The sequence below is a fragment of the Poecilia reticulata genome, linkage group LG13 (assembly GCF_000633615.1).
Source record: "Poecilia reticulata strain Guanapo linkage group LG13, Guppy_female_1.0+MT, whole genome shotgun sequence".
NCBI lineage: Eukaryota > Metazoa > Chordata > Actinopteri > Cyprinodontiformes > Poeciliidae > Poecilia > Poecilia reticulata.
The window spans coordinates 3,997,299-4,021,279 of record NC_024343.1 but is presented as its reverse complement, the minus strand read 5'-3'; the positions used below and the strand labels follow the sequence as shown (position 1 = coordinate 4,021,279).

The window sequence follows — 23,981 nt, the reverse complement described above, 5'->3', positions numbered from 1 at the left end:
GGTTAAATAAAGGAGGACTTCCTGAAGGCGGAGTTTCAGAAAGACCAGGAGTTTCTTAAAGAAACAGAGGCCCAATTTCAAGGTGTTAAATTACAAGTCAAATTTCCTTTGAAGTCATATTTGATATATGCAACATTTTTATAGCAACTGGAGGTAACATAGTTAGTTGATTGTGCTAAAAGGCTGGAAAATACATAGCACTCCCGCTTTAAATCAATCCAGCCCAACCAACTGCCTCAAGATATCATTTATCTGGTAAAGAGAAGAAAAACTGTGCACTCCACACATCTAGATTTAAGAGGTGAGTGGGAAGAAGAAAGCCATTCATTGTAGGAAGTCCTATGAAGTGCAGCTTACAGCTTAGCGCTGGCTAGATAGGGGTCACAGCAAACATGTGGAAAAGCGGTTTCTGATCAGATGCAAACAAAATGGAAATTTGTGGATAACATGCAAACAGATCAAAGCCAATGGGAAGCTAGATGGGGCTAAATGTAGGGCAGTACTCGAAGAAAAACCCATTAGATGCTGCAAAAGACAACGACCTAAACAGTGACCCGCCCCAAAAGACTTGCAGCCGCTGTAGCTGCAAACGCTGGCTCCACAAACTATGGGGTGCTGTTTTTCTTTCTTCTCCCGATTCTTTTTTGACTATGGCAATTGCAAAGAGGGAAAACTTCGGAAGTCCCCAATCCTCAAGCCAGTCATCTTCTATCAATTAAGTGCTTCGCCCCGAACCCCGGACGAAGGAGAAGCGGCGCGCATCGGGCCAGAGAAGGACTCAAATCTGAATGCAGCAGGAGATTTTGGAGTTGCAGCAGAGATGTCAAATCAAACGCTCTCGTGAGCATCGAGCGCTGATCAATCCCAGAGCAATCAAGCATGGCCGTCTTCTCAGGGTGACATTTTCTTTCACTCAGACTCTAACCCGAGTCGTCTGGCTGCCAACGCGCTGCCGGGGCCCCGTCCGTGATCGAGCTGTCTGGAGACGGCTGAGACGAGCGCGACTCCAGCGCCGGTAAAGCCGCCGAAAATAAATACAATACCGGAATTAAACTCGCCACACCCACCGAGAGGAAATGAGAGAATATGAGTCGTGTCAGTAGAGCCGGAGTTTTACAGGAAGGTTGTAAAGTTAGCTAATGCTGAACTTGAGTAAACTGGCTCTAGTAGAGACAAAAGACCCACAGAGGTCAAAGAGCATATTTTAAAAACATAAATATAATACAATAAGGTGCACACTTAATAAATATTAGATGTGAAAGAACATGTTGGAAGAACAAATACTTTCTAGCAGCACTGCAAAAACATAAAATCTATTTTTGGTGTAGTTTCGTGTCCAAATATCTTAGTACACTTGAAAAAGACAACACTAACTTACAACTAACTTTTCAGAAAGATACAGGAGCTTCATTTAAGACAGTAATTCCTTAATATTGACAAAAAAAAGAACCAATTCCATTAGCAGATTATTTCACGTGTAACATGGGCAAAATGTCTTGTTATAAGTCAATGGAACAAGTACATTTTTATTAACTATCGACTTGAAACAAGTTCCCATGTCCCGTTGAAAAGTTACCCGCGAGTTGGTTTTGTCTTATTTCAAGTGTAACAAGTTGTTTGAACTAGAAAATAGGCTAAAAAAGTACTCGGGGGTGTTTTTGTGTTTTTGCAGTGAGATCAAAAATGCAGTCAGCAGAGTGAGAAGAGACATAAAAGATAACGGGAGACCTAATCAGAAGAACGAAAATATGAAAGCAGTTTCAGATTGATTTTTCTTTTTAAAGTTAATTTCAGTAATTCAATTCAAAATATATGCAATCGAACTCGGTTGTGTTGTTTATATAAAAAGACATATGCAGTACTTTTGCTTTACTAAATCAAATCAAGCATTTGCATTTTACCTAAATTAGGATAAACAAAACTGTTTCACAGTTTTGACCTTCAATGTTCATTTTTAAGAAGTTACTTTCATGTCTTTGGTACTGGGTGGGGATGCCAGATTCAAACAGTTTTTGGGTTTTCTTCCACAAGATTCCCACAATATTTTTGCAGGAATTTGTCGCATTCCTCTTGTAACTCAGTCAGGTTTGTGATGGCAACTCCTACATACCGATATATGATAAAGCCAAAGGTTGTGAATGAAACTTTCAACGGTTTAAAAAGTCATAACGTGATCATCTGGACAAATTGCTTAAACAGCGGTGTTGGTGAACTTTTGCCTTTATTTAAGCTTCCTCAAAAATTATTATTATTCTGGCATCACTTATTTGTAATTCTACAACAGATAAAGTGTAATTTTGTGTAAGGTATTTTTATGTCGACTTTAAACCACTGCTACCTAGAAAGTACCTAAATACTGCAGCAATATCAAAATAATAATAATAATACCAGGGTCAAATGGGAAAGAAGTGGATGAGACATCACCCTAATGAAACACACCAAAAGCAACGGAGATGCTTCATTATGAATGATGCGACATTAAGCTCCACAAAACACACTTAATTTTTTTTATGTCAAAAAAAATAATTCGATTATACAGCAGCATCTATACCAGGATGAGAAAATATGAAACAAAACCTCAGCAAGGCTGCAAGATGTTCTCAGATTAACATTCAGTGACTGTGGTTGAATCAGCTTCTGATTGGATCCCACAGAGGTGAGGGCGGTCAACCCCAATGAGACAAGGGGGGCGGGTCAACCTTAGGTTTGGTGTATTTATTCCAAAATATGATTCCTCAAGGTCAAATACGAAACCAAGCTCCAGCTCTTTGAATTAAAAATGAGTCGGAAAATCTTTAATCAAGGTTCTTTTTTATTTTCCGTCTTTCCTTTTGATAGCTTGAGGATTTTTACTGAATACTAATTGTCGAGTTAGTCGAAACTCTTTTACGGCTCAATCTGAAATTGCAGGTTTTTTAACCTTTAGTTAGATTTTTTTTTTTTTTTTACACACAGTTTCTTGAATACTGTTACCCTTGATCACAAGGACAAGAAACAATTAAACGCTGCTGTCTAATCCCATTTTTTCCCACCTTTAACAATAGCAGCATCAGATGAATGGTTTAGTCTTAATCAGTTATTGTACTGGGCCACCGGTTCTGCACTTCTTCCTTCCCTGTGAACAGCACCGGTGCCTCTCAATGAAATATAATATTTGAGTACTAAATATGGCTGTGTGTGATTATGCAAACTAAAGTGAAAGTCGCAGGTTTAAACTTTCTGTTTACACGTCTGAGAGACTGCACCTCACTAAAATAATGATTCTCAAATTATTATTATGTGTGTCTCTTATTTATTGTTTAAACTCATAAAAAGGAGTGAAGTGTATTGCTGGCTGCTTGCATTGCTAATAGTAGCAAGAAAACCCAATTCTTTTTGATACTTACAGCAAACCGGATGCACTTTTTAAGTAGGTTTTCATGCCTCCTCCTTTGTTTTTGGTGTATTCAGTTGCAACTTTACAGTGACACATATTGGCATGGCATATTTTCTAAAATATTCTAAGTAATCTCATATCGTTTAAATTAATGAGATTAGGAAAACAAATATTGTTAAATATGAATGATATGAATACAAACATGATTTATAAAGCTGGCAAACAGCACAAAAGTTAGATGGACAGTTCATTACTTTTATTCATTTATTTTTAATCACTGTTGGTAAAAGCAATATTGACTTGTAAAAGAATAATTAATGTCAAGGTTCCAGCCATTTTTCTTCTGAAGAATTATCTCAGACTTCAGCTCAGTGAAGAGACCTTCTCCTCTTGCGATATCTTCGGCAACGTTAAACCTGACGTTCGTCTGATGATCGGCTCGCGGCCTGCAGACGAAAGGCGGCGTGGAGCCGGGATCTGTGGGAAGAGCGCTTACCACAACAGCCAATCAGAGGGAGAATCCAACTCTTCACCGTTTCTGATTGGTTTAGACCATAATATGGGCCCAGGAAGGCACAGGAAGATGGAGTTGGGGTACGACTTCACCATTTTGCTAGGTGTGCTATTGAGAAATTGCAACCAAATTGATCTGACTCTGTACCGAGTATACTGAAAAGCACATACACGTACTTTTTTAAAGAACTTTTTGTGTGATTCTTTATATCTGGTGCTGCTGTTACGCTTGAATTTCCCCTTTGCAGGTCAATAAAGCCTGTTTCTATTCCTATTCTGTTCCATTTTTCTTACCAATTATTTAGTTGAAGGCAAACGAAGTTCTGAATAATCATAGTGAGGAACAGATGATGCTGCTTATGCAGCTGCTTTGCTGCAAGTGTTTTATGTCATAAACAAATGCCACTCAATCAATGCCAGACACTGTTCTTCACGATCAAACACATGAAACACAGAAGTTAAATAATTAAATATGTAAACCCAGTGGATTTCATTATTACAGTCCTTTCTTATCATGTTTATTTTGCCATTATTTTATCATATTTTATCATTATTATGCCAAGAAGCTTTATAGAGACATGCGGTAGTGATATGCAAATATGTCTAAAATGGTAAAACGTTTAAAAAACAAATATTCACAAAAGAGTGACATATTTTGAAGTATTTGGTTTACTTTAGATATGTACAATTTTATGATTGCAGCAAAAGAAAAACAATCCAAAATCCACGTTCTATGAAAATTTTAAATATCAAGCAGGACCAATAATGCATAAAATGCCAACAAGTGAATAAAGACGTCCATGTATTTAATTAACGCGGTGCCACATGGAGGCAATTAGCCTTTTTCAGCAACCTTCAGGTAATCCTCATTGAGATGTCTCTTAAATTCCTTCTGACAATACTCCATGGAGTCTGTGTGGAATTTGTTCCCATTTTTTCCTTCCACTCAACTTTCCACAAATCAACACTGTGCCAAGTCCATTTGGTCCTTTTCTCAAATGGTATTAATCGAACACTGTTATTTCCACAAGAGACTGTTTAATTTTAACTAATCTAAGTGTTAAAATTACTCGTGAAGTAACTTTAAAAGAGTTCAGTTGAGGAGGCGCCGCACAGTCTTGACATAACTCAAATTTGGTACCACTACTTGTGAAGAATGTCTGTTGGGCCCTGCTATAAACTATAACATGGTCATGACGTAAGATTTATTTTTAAAAATAATGTTATGCAATGTTCTAAAATTTTTTGACTAGCATGATTTGGGATTTTCTAGTAGGAAATAGTCCTTAAACAGAAAAAATGCTTCAAATATATCACTCTGTATAAATACTTTTTATATCGAAGCTTGATTATATCCTAACTGAGTGGGAAATGTCAGATTAAAAAAAAAGTCAACCTATTTAAATTCAGTTTGAGCAATTTATTTCTTTGCTAGCATTAAAGCTACCCTGTTAGCTAGTAGAGCTTGCAAGGGCCTATAAAGCATCACTCTAATTATTTTTCAAATTAAATTTTGATTATATTCTAACTGAATGGGATACATCAGATTTAAAATAAAAAAATCTGCCTATTCGAGGTCAGTTTTGTCAATTTGTTTCTTTGCTAGCATTAAAGTTACCCTGCTCGCTAGCAGCTACAGTCAGTCAGGGCCTATAAAGCCTGTACCAAGTGTGCCAAGGAATCACAGTATGTGCGGGGACTAATGAATTGTTTAACAAATCCTTAATAACAAGTAATGTGTGATTTGTAATTGTTATGCAATGTTTAAAATGTTTGTAACTAGCATAGTTTTGGGTTTCCAGTATAATCACCAAACTAGACCAGAAAAAATACTTTAAATACATCACTCTGTGTAAGTATTTTTTAATAACATTTTTATTATTCTAACTGAATGGGATACATCACATAAAAAAAAACAAAACAGCTAATCCGAGGTCAATTTGGTCAATTTATTTCTTTACTAGCATTAAAGCTACCCTGCTAGCTAGCAGCTCCAGTCTGCCAGGGCCAAGTGTGCTGTGGAGTCCGAGTACAAGTACGTGTGGGGACTAATGAATTGTTTAGCACGTCAGTAATAACAAGTGATTTGTGTTTCCTGGGGTACAAGGGGACGTGACTTTGTGACTCGCTTTATGTATCCACTGCCACTGTGGATTAGCCCTGCTCAGCATGTCAGTGGCATTTTGCTGATCTAACCATCCTGTTGTCTCTCCCTCCCCAACACAACCCTCTACAACTCATAAACAGAAATTGACTTTGACTCCTGTAGGGAACACTGGAGGCACAGATGGCATTTAGCTTCAGATTTGCTCTTGTCTAAATATTTCATCTCTCAACAAGCGCGATGTATCCTCTCCATTCTAATACATATATAATTTGACAACAAGCTCAGAGACACTCGCTCCGCGTCAGTACAATGTGACTAATATGAACCTCGCCGTTGCCGTACAATAAGTTTATAATGAATAATTGATAACACCTAATCATAACTGAGAGGTAATAAGATTTTTTTTTCTCTTTTTTTTTCCCCGCCACTCTCAGATTTCATACCGCCTTTTTCTGCAGGCAACAGAAGGCACCGAAATGAAGATAAAATGTGCAAATGAAGCTTGTTTACCCTGAGCGGCTGGTTGGAAGCAAATCGGAAAGACTTAAGAGTTGAATTCTTTTTTAAAACATATTCCATCAGCCAGTCGAGGTGTAGCGAAAATGTTTCCGGTAAATATTTAAGCAATTTTAAATCCAAACATTGATCTCTGAAATGAAAACTACAGTGCGAAAGTTACTTCGAGGCAGAGCTGAATTTGCAAGGAATGCAAAGCAGCAGCAACTTGAGTGCGGCGCCTTCAGCCGTATTCGGCATGACAGACGGGATGATCTTCACGTGTACGTACGCCAGTCAACATCATCAGTACACAACGCGTTTATAGAAAAACTCCTTTTTTTTCTTCCTTCTTTTGTTCACAAAGCAGGAGCCTCCAGAGAGGCCAAGCAGACAGGCCAGGAGAACGTGAAACTGACCGAGGGAGGCTGTTATTCCACCAACCTGTCAGGTCGTCCTCCCCCTTCATCCATCTGATGGAGGCGGCCGGCTTGCTGCCAATGGATATGCAGGTGAGCTCCGTCTCGTTCCCCTCGCTGACCACGTCCTCTCGGCTCTCGATGATTGGACTGCCTGGTGGGACTGACCACACAGCAGCGCAAACATTCAGACAGACGTGATCAGGGCAGCGCTTGTACACACATTTGTTTTTGTTTTGTTTTTTCTAGTAAGGCAAGAAACGATTAATCGGATCAGTCGCAGTGAATCGATTGAGTTAATCGTCAACTAATTCAGTGTTTGATTAATCGTTAACCTGGGGTACACACACTTCAACAAAAATCTTACCAAGTACTTCTGATCTAGTTTTTATAGAAACTTAAAAACACTTAAAATAAGACAAAACTAACTTACATGTACATTTCCAGCAAGATATAGGAGCTTGTTTTAAGCAAATATTTACTAAATAGTCATAAAAACTAGTAGTTATATTGGCAGATTATTTCACTTGTAACGTTTTGAAAATGTCTTGCTATAAGTGAAATTATCTGCCAATGGAAAAAGTACTTATATCACGATATTAAACAATTATTTACTTAAAACAGGTTCCTAAATCTTGCTCAGTTTAGTTCAAGTGTACCGAGATATTTGCACTAGAAACTAGACAAAACACATTGTGAGATTTTGTGCTTTTGCAGTGCATAGTAAAAAAAAAGGTAGTTTGCTGAAAAAACCCCAACTCATTCAGAGCAGTAATTTAATCAAAGCTGTAAAATATACATTTGTATTAAAGATGAAAACACCTTTATCTGTAAAGTTTTACTAATATCCCAACAAGTGGCACAGTTGAGCTTCACCCGATTCAAATTCGCTTAAGGAATGCCACGGTACCACATTTCATGCAATAAAATGTTTGTTTTCTTATTTAAAAAGGAAATTTAATTGTTTATTTTAATCTTTTAATGTATTTCTAGTATAGTACAAAAAGCTTAAGGCGGTTAAGTGAAAAATCTGCAGAATGTACCAGTGTTTTGATATGATTAATCGTCGGAATAATCAATCGATTAATTGATAACTAAATTAATCGTTAGTTGCAGCCCTGTCTTACAATGGTAAAACTTCAAGACTTCATTTTTACAAGCATTTCTGTTTTTCCTCTTTATTTTCTCAGTTGGTATTATCAGGAAATTATTGAAGTTTAATTTGGAATCAATGCTTCAGCAAACAAAGATTTAATTTTCACCGACATATGGGGCTCACTTTCCATACTGTGACTGAAGTTTCACAAGTTTTTTTATGTTATTATTTTCTGAAATATCGAGATAAAGGTCAACAAAGAATTTGTGACAAATATTTAAACTGTGGCCAGAATTTAGCCAGACTTGGAAAACATCTTTTTAATGGACTTCCTGACACAATTGCTCATCCAGACTGAATCCTTTGTATATATTTGTGAAACAACATATTAAGATGCAAAAACGAGGCTTTCCTGCACTTCACGCTGCCAAAAGTTGTGTGTGGGCGACGAAGCAAGAAGATAAACACGATGTTGCCCTGTGGACACGGGTCACTGCGCCTGTCCAGAACTACTACAGTTTTTCCGGTTAAAAAAATGGAGGATAATATCTGTTGCAATTAATGTGATCAAGATCGATCAGTACAGCAATCAGAAAATGCTTTTCTGGATTCACACTGGCTTTGTTGTAGCTTTTTTTATTTTTCCTTTTTTTCAGACAGGGTATATTGTCACCACTGCAACTGGAGTGTTTCTTTTGCAGGAATTACAATACCTGAAATGCCATGGCGAGATCCTTTCCCACCTTCTGACTTTCACTGAAAGCCAGGCAAATTTCATGGGATTTTTTTATTTTTATTTTTTATTTGGATATTTCACCTAAAATATGAAATGTGTTGAGAGAAAACTTCCAGAACAATCATTTGAGTTTTTTTTTTAACAGACATGATGCATGCACTGAATATGTATTTTCATTCCTGTTAGACATTTTTTTAATAGAAAATATATATTTTTAAAAATGACTAGGAAATAACTCCCTGTTGAAATATGCATATTTGTATGGTATAATAAGCACGTATAGATGATCAGAAATTGGACTGACTTAGAGTAAGTCGTTTTTACATCTTAAAACCCGACCATTTTCAATAAGCAGCAATAGCAACATAATATGTAATATAGTATTTTTGAATGGAAATCAATTCAATTTCAATTTTCACACATGCAAGGCTATTACTTTTCTAAGATTAAAAAAAAAATCTCATTGCTGCCAAACATTTTAATGACTAGAGCTGGATTCCAAAACTTCTGCATGTTCAAGTGAGTAATAGTGGAGTCCTAAACTGGAAAGAAAAATAATAAAATTAGTTGCCTAAAAGCCAAGGAATAGTAAATTCAAATAGTTAAGTGCATTAAGTAGTGCACTCAATCACAATGGCCCCTATGCATACTCACTGCATGAGACACCAGTGTGGACATTTTACATTTTACAGCAGAAGATATCAGCTAGCAAGTAATCCATTAGGTCGATAAAGTCTGGATCAAAGGAATCCAAATGTGAACTCTTTGGATGGCACTTCACATAACATGTCTGGCCCTCAAATACACCAAACTAAAAGTGAAGCTTGAAGGTGAAAATCACACGTGGGCTGTCGTATGGTAACGGTAAACTACTTCATTGTTTGCAATGGCGAACAATGAAAAAAGGGATAAATTGTGTTCTTGAGAAGAATCTGAACTAGTAAGACAAAAGTCCGAAACAAACCACCAATGAAACGTTTTCACTGGTTTGAGAGATTCGATCCAATTCAATTCAGATATACTTTGTTGATCCCAAAGGGAATTTAAATGTTGTTTTAACTCGTATTACTAATTCAAGATTCTTTAGACAGTGAGTAAAACTGCTAGAATGGGTCAGCCATTCGCCTGCCTGGATCCTTTTGAAATTTCAACATTTGAATGTTTATCAGAAGGAATATCACCAACAAAAACAGCTTTTTCAACAAATTATTTAATGTGTTTGATAGTTACTCATTGAGTCTTTCTAATTTATTTCACAAATACCTTCATATTTTAAACAGTAAAATTAAAATAAAACCTACATAGGTTCTGCTAAGCCATGTTTGTCCGATTAAAAGTACTTTTTGAAAATGATTTGTTTAAAGCATCGTAAATGTTTAAACTTCCAAAATGTTCACATTGCTTGATACTTATTCCACCCGTTGTTAGATAAACTGTTTTTGTTCCATTTAACTGGATGTCCTAATTATTTTTCCAAGACTGTAAGTCATCTCAAGATCCTCCATCTGGTGTTTCTTGACCTCTGGTGGAGTCAGGACGCCAACCTCGAGGTTCGCAGGATCAGCCAACTTGCTTTTACATACTTGCCTGAAGATTGGGTCAGAGCTGGAAGACTGAGGCAACAACTAAACATTTTGCACCCACACATTACATTGTGCTAAAACGAGTCCAATTTTTGTATGTAGAACTCATGTTAAAACCGGTCTAGTGTTGAATTGCGACACATCTGGAGGGTTATACAAGCGTTGAAACAATAACACAGTAAATCACGTACAGTATTAATCGCGTAGTTTCTCTTATTAAGGCATTGCCAAAAGATTTTAAGGCACAGTCAAACAGCCCTATGTAATTGCAACCTGTGTTCACTCGGATGTAAACACAGAATCAGGCCCATTTCCCGACCCCACCTTGGATTAGTCATCACAGCTAACTTCACGAACTTCATGTACTTGAAAGCAAAACGTCACTTGGGGGTTTAGGGGCTGAAGGCGGGAGGGGGGTGCTTATTTCAAGAACTCTTGAATGCAACCCCCTTGATTCAGAAAAGAAGAAGAAGAAGAAAAAAAAAGGGGGCTAGGTTTCAGTCGTACAACTGGAGTAATTACTTTTAAGTGCTTTTAATTCCTTTCAATCCCCCAGGATGTCTGCATGTATAATAAAGCTTAACTAAAGTAATTTCTCTCCAAAGCATCAAAGTGTGGCACAGCTGACTCTCAATGGGAAATCGTTGGGAGCAGCCAAGTCAACATTCACCAGGATTCACAGAGTCAACACAGCTGCCAAACCAACGCGGTCTGAGCCATCAGTTTCAGCATCTGCTCCTTTTTCGTTATGCTGTTGAGCACCGCGAGAGCCTAATTGGCTGACATTTTGTTTCAGTTGCTTAAGATAACAAGATCAGAGATAACTATTATTTCATATTCACCGCTCACAATGGAGCGACTCACAACGAGAGTGTGGGTTTTTCTTTTTTCTTTCCTTTTTCTTCTTCACACCCGTGTGTGTCCTCACACCTTACCCAGAACGGTGATGTCTGCGTAGGCTTCCTGAGGAGGATCTGTGTAGAGCTGGCACACGTAGCGTCCCTCGTCGGAGAGCGATACGTTGGACAGAGACACCCGGAGTTCGTTGTCAGAGAAATTCACCAGCTGGAACCGGCTGTCCTTGAGAGCTGTTGGGGATACAGAGAGCAGGGACACAAGTGTGAGATGCGCGGGGTGAGAAGAAAGAAAACAGGGCGGGGGGGCGAAAAGAAGAGAGGAAGGGATGAGGGGGTTGAAGGATGAAGAAGGAGACTCTATCAGGAAATCAGAGAGAAGAAGGGAACTGTGGGCAGGAGGGAGGCAGAGCGCTGCCCTTTATGCGGGGCTTTCTCCTTAATTGAGTAAAAGAAAAGTGAGTTTCAGAACGATTTCTACGAGTTGATTTATAAAGTACCTTTACAGTCCATGGAGCACTCGCAAAGAAAGGAAAAAGCACGAGGAGTGTTCATGAAGAGTCCTAACAAGCTAAGAAAGTCTTAAAACGGGGCCGAGGCTGGTCACGGATGGCCGCGCCGGGCTCACACACAGTCCTCTGAAAGTAGAGAGGCATTCAAACATACATAATGAATTAAATCACAGAGGAAGCACAGACGCCCCAAAGTCCAAATCAAAAGCAGCCGGGAATCTCTGCACTAAATGCCTCCGCGGATTGTTCCGGACTTCCTATCTTTCGACGTCGTCGTCAAACTGGGTTAGCCGACTCCGTCTCGCTCCGACTTCCTTATGCTCGCCGCTTTTCATTTTGGGTCAGCCCTCGTCCCCGAGAGCTCCTTTCCATAAGCAGCCTGGGCTGATTTGATTGGGGAGGCCTTTTGATGCCTTGACCTGCCTTCTTTATCAAGTCCTCTCCGCATCTGTCGAGCTAACGAACGCCACTCGGCCCCCGTTTGAAGCGCGGGGAGAGTTTATTATTCCCTTCAGGCTTCACACTTTGCATTATGATCATTACTTGAGGTCTCCGGGTGGCGTCGATATGAAACCTTATTCCCTCAACATTATCTTAAGGCTCTTTGGAAGCCTGCACTTTGAGAGGCAAGAGCATCTGCTGCAGAGGGAAACACTCCATGTCTGAAATGATGAGTGCAGATTGCAGCATATGACTCCGTGACGTATAAGAGGTTGATTGCTTAGATAAGAGCGCCAATAGATACAGTTCCTGTGCATGCATTCATTAAGTGCATACATGTGACGCTAACTGTGGGATGCTAATGATTTATTTGCACCTTTGATTTTCATTCAGTCGTTTTAAAATACAAAAACTGGATGCAGAAGTTTTTCTATATATTGCATGTTTTCTCTAATCCTCACAATCAGTCTCCAAAGTACTTCAAAATCAGTATTGTCTTAATGTTTGTAGGTTCGGCAAATTATGAAACAGCATCCTGAAGTCTCTTAGAAAATTGTCCCAAGGATGACAAATTGAAGGTATGAATGTACCAGTAGGTGGCGCTAATATGCAATATTCTCCAGTTTGCCAAACAAAATGAATAAGATGCGATTTACAAAATGATACGGTTAGCTTACCAAAGACCATGATTTGTCTGATTTGTTAGACCCATATCTGAGGTTGAGGAGTTGTTCGTAGCTTTTGCAAAGAATTTCATTGGTGGCTGTGATCTGAAAATGTTATCTTTATTTGAACAAACAATATAATTTAGCTTAGGCAGGGAAATGTTGGATTTTTTCTGCTTGGAATATATATTTTTTATAAATGTCAATTTGTTAAAAGGGCAGAATTATGTTTATTCCAGGCATGGTGCCATTTTATAGCAACCGTCCCGACCCCACTAAGTGACAAGGGTGTACAGAAAATGGATGGATGGATGGACTTTAACGAGATGCAGCACCTACAAATTGGGTCTACGTCTCTTTAAGAATCTGTTGCTCTTTCTGACACTCCCTCTTCAGGAAGTCATCACAACAATCCTCATTGTGCCATTTACAATAACTGTGGTGGAGTGAGAAGCAGCTTATATGATGAGCTCAGGAGACGCATAGTTACACCAGGTGTTTGCTAAATACTGCTGGCTAGTCTGGAGGAGTTGAGTGGGGGAGTCACAGAGGAGTACTGCTCTGTGAGGCGGGAGCTGCAGCTCCAAGGAGGAGCTTTGTGACTGCAAGTGTTTAGGCACCACTGAATGGTTGCCATGGGAGACTCAAGGATTTCTCAAACGTGCATGAAAGAATGAAAGCAAATCTTTGAGTATGTTTCTGATAAGGGAATATCATTATAGCATAATGTACATAATACTGTTCCTTTAAAGTCGTTGTGGTTTACACACAAGTTTCAAAATGGCTTTCATGTCTTTATGCTTACTAAGTGAATCACTTTGGTGTAGGGCACTGCAACAAGTCTAAAGAAATAGTTTAAAAGACCTTCAGAGGAATTAATCAAAAATATATTATAGATTCAACACAATCAGAACTGCTGCATGTTTCCTGCTCTCTAAGTTGGTACTTGATTAAATCCACTGTATGATCAGTTTTCTACCATAACCTTCCACAAATTTTGCATGGACTCTTTAAGCCAACACGTGTCCTGAATATGTAAAAAAACAAACAAAAAAAACCCAGCCATAACCATTTTCGAAATTGAGCTAACCTGCAGGGCTCTGAATGCTGAACATCACATTTGTTTGCGAAGTACCACTTTTTAAATATTAAGCCTTTGTAACACAAACCCGGAAACCTCCCGGAAGGGGGGGAAATGCGGCTCCGCGTTGCCGTCCATGCCGAGGTCCACTTTCACTGATAAAAGACTCATTTTTTTCATTCCGGATGACAACCGCTGCCGGATTACATGTCATTTTGGATATATCTGGAGGAATAAATGTCTCACCCTAACAAGGCGCGCTCGGCTCCGACCGACCCGTGACATAATTTATCTTTATTTGCTGCAGCAGGAATTTGTTTAAAAGAAAAAAAGAGCCCTCCACTGCGACTGTAAAGCCGATACTCTGCTGTTGTTTGTGTCTTATTCCGAGGCGACTACTCGGCTTGTCAGCTCCCGGTGTGTCTCTGTGTCTCTGCTGTTTGCCTCCTCGCGCACAAAGATCTGCCACTGTGTCAGGGCAGCCATGATGACAGGTAACAATGCCACCAGCTTGGAGGGTACAGAGGGGGACGGGCGAGGGAGGGGGGGCAGGTTGGTTTGTGCAGAACTGGAGGTCCTTTAGGAGCCAGGGGCCTAGAATAGCATTGTCGACGGGGGGAGTTCGCCAGACCCCATTACGAGAAGTACAAATACGCAGCAGAAACCCAATAACACTTAATCCGCCCGTCGCAAAGTCTGACATATATTCACATCCAACGGTGGATAAACAACTCAGTTTGGTTTTTTTCTTTTCTTTTTTTTTTGTTATTGACGAAGGAGATGTATTGACTTTGGCAGAGAAAATGACATGTTTGCAGGCTCACATGGCGCCGCTCAATATAGAACAAAGAGGGAAAGGTTGTCCTAACCTCCTGGCAAGACTTCTGTAACTGTACAGACTCATCATTGATCAGCGGGCACGATGAGCCTCCTGATTATTGTTTCTTTTAATCTTTGCCGTCTGAGTAAATAGGAGCACAGACCCCGATCTATACTTTCATAACACTCCTCTCTCTCTCTGCTCTGCCGCGTTTTTTGTTGTTTTTTTTGTGGGTGTTTTACACAAATGTGACAACGACGTGCGCTCAGACTCCCCCGGCGAGAGGACCGAACGCACGTCTGGCTACCTGGGCCTGCGAAATAACAGCTGGGAAGCAATATAGATTGAGATGAACGGTATCTCTCGTTCACCTTCAATCCTGGCTCGGATCCAGGGTGCTACGTGAAAAAAAATGCAAGATAGAAAAAAAAAAAAAGAAAGAAAAAAAAAATCTTGGTTTAAAGCATAAGTATCCCATATGCTCATGCATAATCATAATGCCCAATATCCCTAATCTAAGAGATTATTGTAAAAAACCCCGACAAGGACACAAAAGTATTTCCATTACATAAGCGCTGTGAATTATCTCTTAATAATCTCGCAGCATTCGAAGCTTAATGACATGTGTAAAAGAGCCAGAGAGTCAAGGACAGATGGAATCGTGTTTGCACACCAAATCCAAGCGAAAGCCGCAGCTGATCTTGTCGTCATGTCTGACACCTTTACTGTAGTAAAACCACAACATCTCCTTCAGTACCAGGATGCACTGATGGTTGTACAGTAACCCACCTGCTTAGAGATGACTTTAATTAGTGGTAAATGGAACGCCGCACAACATGCTCCATCTGCATTCATTTGATGATTTTGATGACGGTATTTGACAAAATGTGACGTTTATTGCTCGTTTCATAATGGATTACTGTTATGTCTTCATGGTGGAAACCCCTTTTTACTGCCTCGTTGCTGAAATGTACTTTTCAAATAAGCCTGACTTAATGTTCCTCTTGTGAAAAACAAACAGAAGTATTCAAAGGAGCACAAATAATAAAGTTCACTGTGGCTATGGACAATATTTAGGTTTATAAGCTGAACTGTTTTTTTATTAGTTTTTTTTATACTTTGGTAAAGACTTTTGTAACTTATTTGTGTTCTGAAACGTCACCATACACAAAAGGTTTTCACACCTCTTAAAATGTATGTTTAAAAAATGGTAGCTTAAAAAGAAATCACAATTCACAATAAGCTAACTTATTGCCATGTAATAATCTCACAATGGAAATTTAGCAAAAGTCAAATCTTTAATTTGAGTGCAAAAATCATTAAAAATTAAGTTAATTAAATATAGTTCTGAATAAAAAATACTGCTAACTTGCAGCCACTGTCATGTCTGCCTTACATTTCAATTGTTTTATCTCTTGGTAAATAATCCTCCAGTGATGCATTTAATGCATTACTGTGCATTAAACTCTATATAACACACAATTTAAGCCCTTGCTAAGGCAGGCAGTCATGGGCAAAAGTCCATAGTTCAACGTATTTCAAATGTGTCACTGGATCAGTAGTTACACAGCTACTACAGATGTCGCAATAAAACAATAATTCACAATAATATTGCCTACTTCTGATGCATAAACTTTGACTATCATAATTAGGATTCACTCACCTCAGCATGCTGTATGCTTGAAAGTCACCAAGTATTATACTTTCTGATTAGCTCCAATAAATGATTAAGTGACAATTTAGGGCAGGGGTCCCCAAACTTTTTCCTGTGAGGGCCACATAACTTTTCCCTTCTCTGGTGGGGGGCCGGAGTCAGTTTGYAACAGAAAAAGTGTGACGATTGCAGGAGTGCCTAAATGTAAATATGTATTGTTTTCCAGAAAGCACAATCAAATAACCCTCTCTGGGTTCTTCACAGAACAAAAGTCAGTAAATAAATAATAACACTATTAATGAAATAAATAATAACCAAATAACCCTCTCTGGGTACTTCACAGAACAAATCCAGGAAGGATTATAGTCTGTATTTTCCAAACTATAAGCCACACCCCCAAAGTTTGTTTTTTTAAACCAGTAAACATACACATATAAGCCGCAGATATCTCTGCCGCTCCAGGTTTTCAACAATGATGCAACAGCAGCAGAGGAGGGCGGACAACCAAAAATTGAGTAATAACAGGTCAATTGAATATCACATTTATTACAATTGAAAAATAAAAAGGTGCCAAGTTTAGATTTAACTGGAACGGTAACTATAGCAGTAAAAGTGCTGATCCTTCGTGTCTGCTACTAGCATGTGCTAAATGGAAATGGCCGCTTTCTTCTTCTTCTTCTTTAGATTTCAACAGCAGCTTGCATCCATTATTGTTGCACTACTGCCATCTACTGGATCCTAATATCTATATCTCAAATTCTCATAATGATTCCAGTATTATTTAAAAAAACGAAAAATCTTCTTTTTCCCCTCAATGCTATTTAACTGATCAACAACATTTTCAAATTTCAATTCCCTATTAAAACCTAATTTCGTTTTAATGGGCGCTTTTTTCTTTTATTTCCAATTTTGACTTCCAATGATTGACTTCCTGCTAAAGAGCCCCCTGGTGGTTGAAGAAAAGCAGCTTACAGTCCGGAAAATACGGTATATGAAAAAAAAAAATCTGAATGCTCTCTGGTATTGTTCAGGGGGCCGGACCAAATGTGGAGGCGGGCTGGATTCGGCCCGCGGGCCGTAGTTTGGGGACCACTGTTTTAGGGTCTCTATTAGAACATTTAAAATTAATTTTCTGATTATCCTTAGATATGAAAAATGAATAAAACAGGATGCATGCAAAGCGACACAATCCTGAAAGACATGACGAGCTTTTATCTTCACAAAACTGTTCGATCTGTGTAGTACATATTTTAACCCACCGATAAACGTGGCAAGATAGCAGACAGTGTGATGGTAGCTTTACAAAAAAATCATCTACAATTTAAGTAGGACAGCTGTGTGATACAGAAAGAAACTCAAACCTTTTCTGTGTTTAGAGGCAGAGAAAAAAATTTGAGTAATTGAAAGTGTGACAAGTAGGGCTGAACAAGGACCCAAATTTGTCTCGTCTCGAGGCTTTTGTACATCATTTCAACAGAGGCCCCAATAATTGCAGAGAGTGCTGTGTGTGTGTGTGTTCTTTAATAGCGGTTAATTGCTTTTGTTATAAAACATAATAGTTTAAAATACTTGTGACATTTTGTGTTGCCACATTTGGGAAAGTAGCAGCAGCTGACTCATTTTCTGTATGCCACCTAATACATTAAGACAAATCAGCTTGGTTATGTTTAATTGTAGGTGATAAATGTTAATTTAAGGGTGAGACGATGTAAACTGCGGCATCCTCGTCCGACACCTCGTCCATGGTAATGAGTGATAACTGGTAACGATTTCCTGTTTAATTGCTGGTAATAGAATAAAAATTTATCACATATGCAAAACTAAATTAAGATCTGACATTTTTAAGACAAGTATGCACTTTTAATAATTAGCAACTGATATTCAAAGAAGAAAAGTACCCTAAAACATAATTTTCTACAATAAAAATGGTCAAATGGTGTATACTACGGACAATATTACTTGGTATGAAACAGCACTATGAGATTTTAAAAAATGACAGTTTCGTTTGCAGGAATATTTCACATAAATGCGTGCCTGCTTTTTGGTAACACAGAAAAGGACAGAGTGATGGCTCTTTCTTACTCCAAAGACCCGCCTTCAGTAGATTAGCTTGATCAAAGTATATGTGTAAAGGCACACATATACTTTGATCAAATGATGCTGTTTTTCTCCAGGAGAACAATTCAAAGATGAAGGAAAAGGAAACAATTTGTACAACGGTGACAATACGGAAGTATTTTTGGTGCCAAAGTATTTGTACCTTTTAACTATGAAGTCGAAGTCGGAGAGAAAAAAGCCAACAGGAGTTTTGCAATTGTACATTTTGTAAACTTTCACAAATACAAAGCAGCAGCTATATCACTTCAAATTCTTGACTCTATTCTTGACACTGACAGTTTTGCCCCTAAATGATTCCAAACAAATGGTGCAAAAACAAATCTGCATACCTGTGTCAGACAAAAAAATAACTTGTGAATATTTGTTTATCCCTTAGACACAAAACTACTGTTACACCTTCACAGATTATTCAGTGCGGATCGCAAATTCCATTCTACAAGTCACAACGTATAAAAGGCTTGTAATAACATTTTTTTTTTGTAATAATATTTGTTCCCAAACTAAGTCCGGTATATTTGGAGCCAAGCTAATTCAAACACTTGTATAAACATTTTTTAAAAACATTTTTCTTCTTAACACAGATACAAGTCAGCGACTGCAACTATACAACACTGGTATTGCAAATCACAAATTCTCTTTTAAGAGTCACTTTGCTTCTTTTTTTTTTTGTCACACTGAAAGTGAAACAAAACCGATTTGTTTCTTGTGGGTAGTACGTATGCCCGTACAGCAGGGGGCGATGCCAAACTCAGTATAACAAGCCAGAAATAATTTCCATTCTGATGATCCCTATTTTTTTGAAGGGCATTATGTTGTACAAAAACATCATAATCCATTTTATTTATGGTTCCAGCTTTAAGTGGTTTTTATTTTGGTTTCATTTATTGTTTTTGGTTGTCGTGTTTTATTTTGGATATTTGCATTGTCTTCCAGCTCCGGTGTTGTGTTCTTTACAAAATGAAAGTTTATAGGTCTTTGAGGGGGGAAACTTACATTTTCATGGCATTATCAATATATTATTTGAAAATTGTCTCAAAACAATAATATTATCAATAATCGCAATAATTATTGGAACAATTTATTGTCCAGCAACATTCTTTATCGTTTTACTTTTTATTTAACAGAATGAAAAGGCCTCTTGGAACCATAAAAATAGGGTGAAACAAAGTAGAATTTTCCTTCAGACTGAAGCTAAAGGATATTTATATTATATTCTATATATTTTCGATTAAAATGTGATTAAATGTAATCAATTAACTACAGACCCTCAACTCATTATTATTATTAATTGAGTCCCACTACTGTTAAAACGGTAAATGCCCAGTACGTGTATAACGCTTTATATAGGTTTAAACCCTCACAAATAAAACATGGACTGTTTATGAGAAGAAAAGTGAGACTTTCAGCTGCTTCCATTCACAGCCATTTTCCATTCACAGCCTTGGCGGCTCGCTGGTAAGAAGCACCCTGGTGCCATGAATGCGTATTAGAATCATAATGCTGGTCAGAACTGGAGCAGAAAGCACTAATTTGTCACTGCAGTGAATTACAGGCGAACTAGACTCTATACTGATCATTTTTGAATCCCGGGAGGAGACGCTGATCTGTCCTGACTTTCTCCTCCCCACTGAATAAATTACCATGTAAATCTTTACCTCATGCACTCCCACTGGAGTTGGAGATTTAGCCACGACCGTTGTCATCTCGCGTGGCCCTCGTGTCATACATTTATGCTCAGATTTTGTGTTTGTTATGTAACGTCACCGCTCTGGCAGATTTAGCTTCATGCTAGAGTGCATCTTTTTTACATATGTCTTGCCGTCATGGAAATAAAAGCACTGCGAGGTACAAAACCGAACGCAGTTGAAAAGCAAAATATGTAAAAACAAAAAAATTAAGATTCGTGCCCTTTAATCCTGCTTTAGTAAACTCCGATGCAGAAGAGGAGTGCAGAGCAGTGAGACAATGTGTTATGTTTGTTATGGTCCCAAAGTACCTGCCTGCACACTGCCCCCACCCCCTTCTCAGTCCCAAAAGTTAGCTCTAAAAGTTAATACTAAGACGGAACAGAGATTCCTCACAGCTGTCAGAAAAACTAAGAAAACAAGAAACTATTTGACAAAAAAAAATAATACATAAAATAACTTTTTCTTCCTCCTCCACCTAAAGTTCTGAAAGAAATATTCCTGGTTTGAGGCAGAAATCAAACCTGTGTAGGCAGCCGGAATTGGAGAAAATTGGATTTCCACTTACTCCATCCCTTTTGTTGTGGCAAACAATATTTCTCTCAGTTACAGTAAAAGGGGGCATGACTGTGCATTTTAAGAAACTCCGGGAATCGCGAATGCAGCTTTGCGTTTCGGGCGGATGGGAGGGGCAGGCGGAGGAGAGGTGGAGCGGCACTCACGTCTCACATCTCTGAAGTAGATGGTCTGTCGGTTCGGGTTCAGCAGCTGGATGACGGAGTCGTCGTTGTTCCTCACTCGGCAGTTAATGGTGGCCGTCTCTCCCTCGATCACCGACACGTTGTCAGTCGCCAGGTTCTGGCTGTCAACTAGAAAAAACACAAACACACAAAAAGACAACTCTTAAAGTGGCAGTGTTATGTGTTAATGCCATTTCATAGCAGAGTCAAGTAACCTTCAATTGTTATAAAAATGCTAAATATATCAAATACAACTTCAAAGAAAAGTTACTTTGTAACTTAACACCTTAAAATTGGGCCTCTGTCTCCTGCTCTTTCTGAAACTTCAGGAAGTCATCACAACATGGCTCCTCTATTAACCCTTTAACCACATTTTTTACCAGTGTGTCACTGAGAAGTAGCTCATACAATGAAGTCAGCTGATGCACAGTTCCACCAGGTGATTGCTAATTGCTGCTGGCTAGTCTGAAGGAGCTGGTTGGTGGGAGTCGCATGGAAACCGCAGCTCTGAGATGAATGGTTGCCCCGGGAAATTAAAGGATTTCTCAAACATGCATGAAAGAATCAAAGCAAAACTCTAGGTATGTTTTTGATGAAGGAATAACATCGTAACATAACGTAAAGTAAAAAAAACAACAACTTGATTTTACACAACACTGCCGCTTTAACGAAACTTTTCCGGCTGGATGTCTAGAGTCTATTAAATACTTAGACGTTGTTGTTTTTTTTTTATCTTTTGCTCCATGTCAACAGACGGAGCAAAGCTATGTGAAGAGGCTGTGTAGATTGTCAGTTTGCAGCCATGTCTAATCCTTTTAATATAAGAGCCATGTGCAGTGTTTGTCACTATTGATCTCCCCCCACAGCTCAGAGTAGGCCCTGCGAACAAATGCCAGATGGGCTGTAAGCTCTGCTGCCCACAAAGATGCCGGGAGAGGAAAAGGATATGAAGGGAAAAGAAAAAATAAAGGGACCATGAACAAGTGTAAGGAAAGTGGAAACCCGGCAGATACGGGCGGGGCGGTTGAAGGTGAGAAAGATGGAGGACGGTTAAATCGAGAACGGCGAGAGGAGGAGTCGAATGGCGTTTCTGGTTAAGCTTTTTTTTTTTTTTTAATCGGAGCTCCCCATCTGAGGCCGGTGTGTGCTCAGCGGTTCTGTTCCCCGTCTGCAGGAAATACAAGCATCTGAGTCACTGTCTGTACGCCGGCCATTGTTGACCCCCCTCCCCCCCTACCTCCCTGACAAGACTTTGGACCTTGTCATCATAACTTACACCGTACTAAGCCCCAACACACACACACACAAAAAACGCCTGGCTTTGTTTCCCCACCTTGTCTTCAGAAAGAAAGAAGAAGGAGGAAGTCAAAAGTCACCTTGTGCTATATTTATTTGGCAGCAGCCAAAAAAAAAAAAAAACATAAAGGAAACACGTTTAATGCCTCAGATTCACACCAGCGGAGAAACAACACTCCTAGTCTCATTCCCCCCCTCCGATCCTAAAAAAAAAAAGAGAAACATCAAAAGCACATTTGCATGCCTGAGTTGTCAGACACCTCTATTGCATTCTGACATTTACAAAGTGGAGAGAGGGTAGGGGGGGAAGAAATGCCTGCGTTTTCCGATAGCGATAATGGGAATAGACAGCCAAACTAACATGATTCAAAATGAACTCTGCAAACGCGGCGAGCAATAAGAAATTAACCTCCTGTGGAGAAAAGCTCCTCAGACCTGTCTGATGCAATGAACTACCCATTTTATTCCACTCCTCTGCCAGCCCTCAGGTTCAGGACAAAAGAAGGGTAATAGGTACCAAAAAAAACAAACAAAACAACAAAAAAAGAAACAATTATGAGTCAGAGGACACAATGTAGGCAATTAAAAGTTTATTGTCGCCTCATAATGGGCTTTAATTCATTTCTGCTAAATACTCATTTCATACACCGGGTTCCGTTTAATCAATTCATTTCGAACTGCGTCGTTTAAAAAAAAAAAAAAAAAAAAGTCCAGGCTTGATTTTCGGGTAAGGTCAGAGATCTAGAACGACAAATGGGAAATGATTTAAATTTGCTTTCAATTTACGAGCAAAAATAAATGTCACCTTACGGCGACAGTTATTTCTCTGTGACCCCCAGGATGTGCCGATTTGCTCAGTAAAGCTTAAGTAGGACTAATTTGATAAGACGTTTCACCTTAAGCCTGATCAACTTAATTACTTGTCAGGCATCTTCAAAGAAAAAAAAAAACAAAAAGAAAAATACAAACATACATAAATAGAGAAAATAAAGATATGATGTAAAGAGGAACAGTTGGAGGACAAACCAACACAGTGCTGTCCACCACCTGTTGCTGTGTTACCTGCTAGTCAGCTAGGTAAGAAATAAAACTCACAATTTTAACATTTAAGGAAATTATTGAACATTTTATCAAACGTACCTTCTATTAATACTGATCACATGTCTATCACAATATACTTCTATTGATTTCTTGATTCCCCGGCACCCAATTTCATAATCATAGTATTTCATGATTTTGTAGTTATTATTGAACAAAATGAACTAACAACTTCCCAAGTTATCAAAACCTTTTTAGTGCATTTTTAAATTTCCTCCTAGTATGTTGGCATCCTTTTTAAGATCTACATACAATTTACAAAATAACAATTAGACAATTTACACAATAATAAAAATTGGTCATTGGTTTGTTTCCTCTGCAGCTGCAGTTCCTGTTCTACTGAGAAGTTCACATGCATTTTCCCATAATATAATAATATTTCTGACTCTGTGAACATTTGTATTTCTAATAACTGGACAGTATTGCATATGTTATTGTCTTGTTCAGTATATTATTACCACTGTTATTATTGTTAATCTTTTTTATAAATTGTTTTGGAATTAATAACTTTTGGTGTGAACTTTTATATCTGGTGCTGCTTTTTCACCAACAGAATTTTTGTGGCACAATAAAAAGGCTAATTCTGTTCTATATATAGAACAGAATTAGTATTTTTTGATTTGAACAGTTCTTTGTCTGGATTGAATAATTACACAGCATTACCTTAATAGAGACACATATAGCTTTGGAAA

General features: G+C 38.5%; 1 protein-coding gene across 2 annotated transcripts in view; it reads right to left on the bottom strand.

Moving 5' to 3' along the window:
- The window catches only part of cadm1b (cell adhesion molecule 1b), a 274,356-nt gene that overhangs the window by 57,842 nt on the left and 192,533 nt on the right, over positions 1-23,981 (bottom strand). For both annotated transcript variants that reach the window (XM_017308156.1, XM_017308157.1), the window contains 3 exons: positions 20,878-21,024; positions 11,261-11,413; positions 6,936-7,073 (listed from right to left, as the gene is read on the bottom strand). In XM_017308156.1, coding sequence (XP_017163645.1) covers positions 6,936-7,073; positions 11,261-11,413; positions 20,878-21,024 — 438 coding nt within the window. The remainder of the gene's footprint in view (positions 1-6,935; positions 7,074-11,260; positions 11,414-20,877; positions 21,025-23,981) is intronic.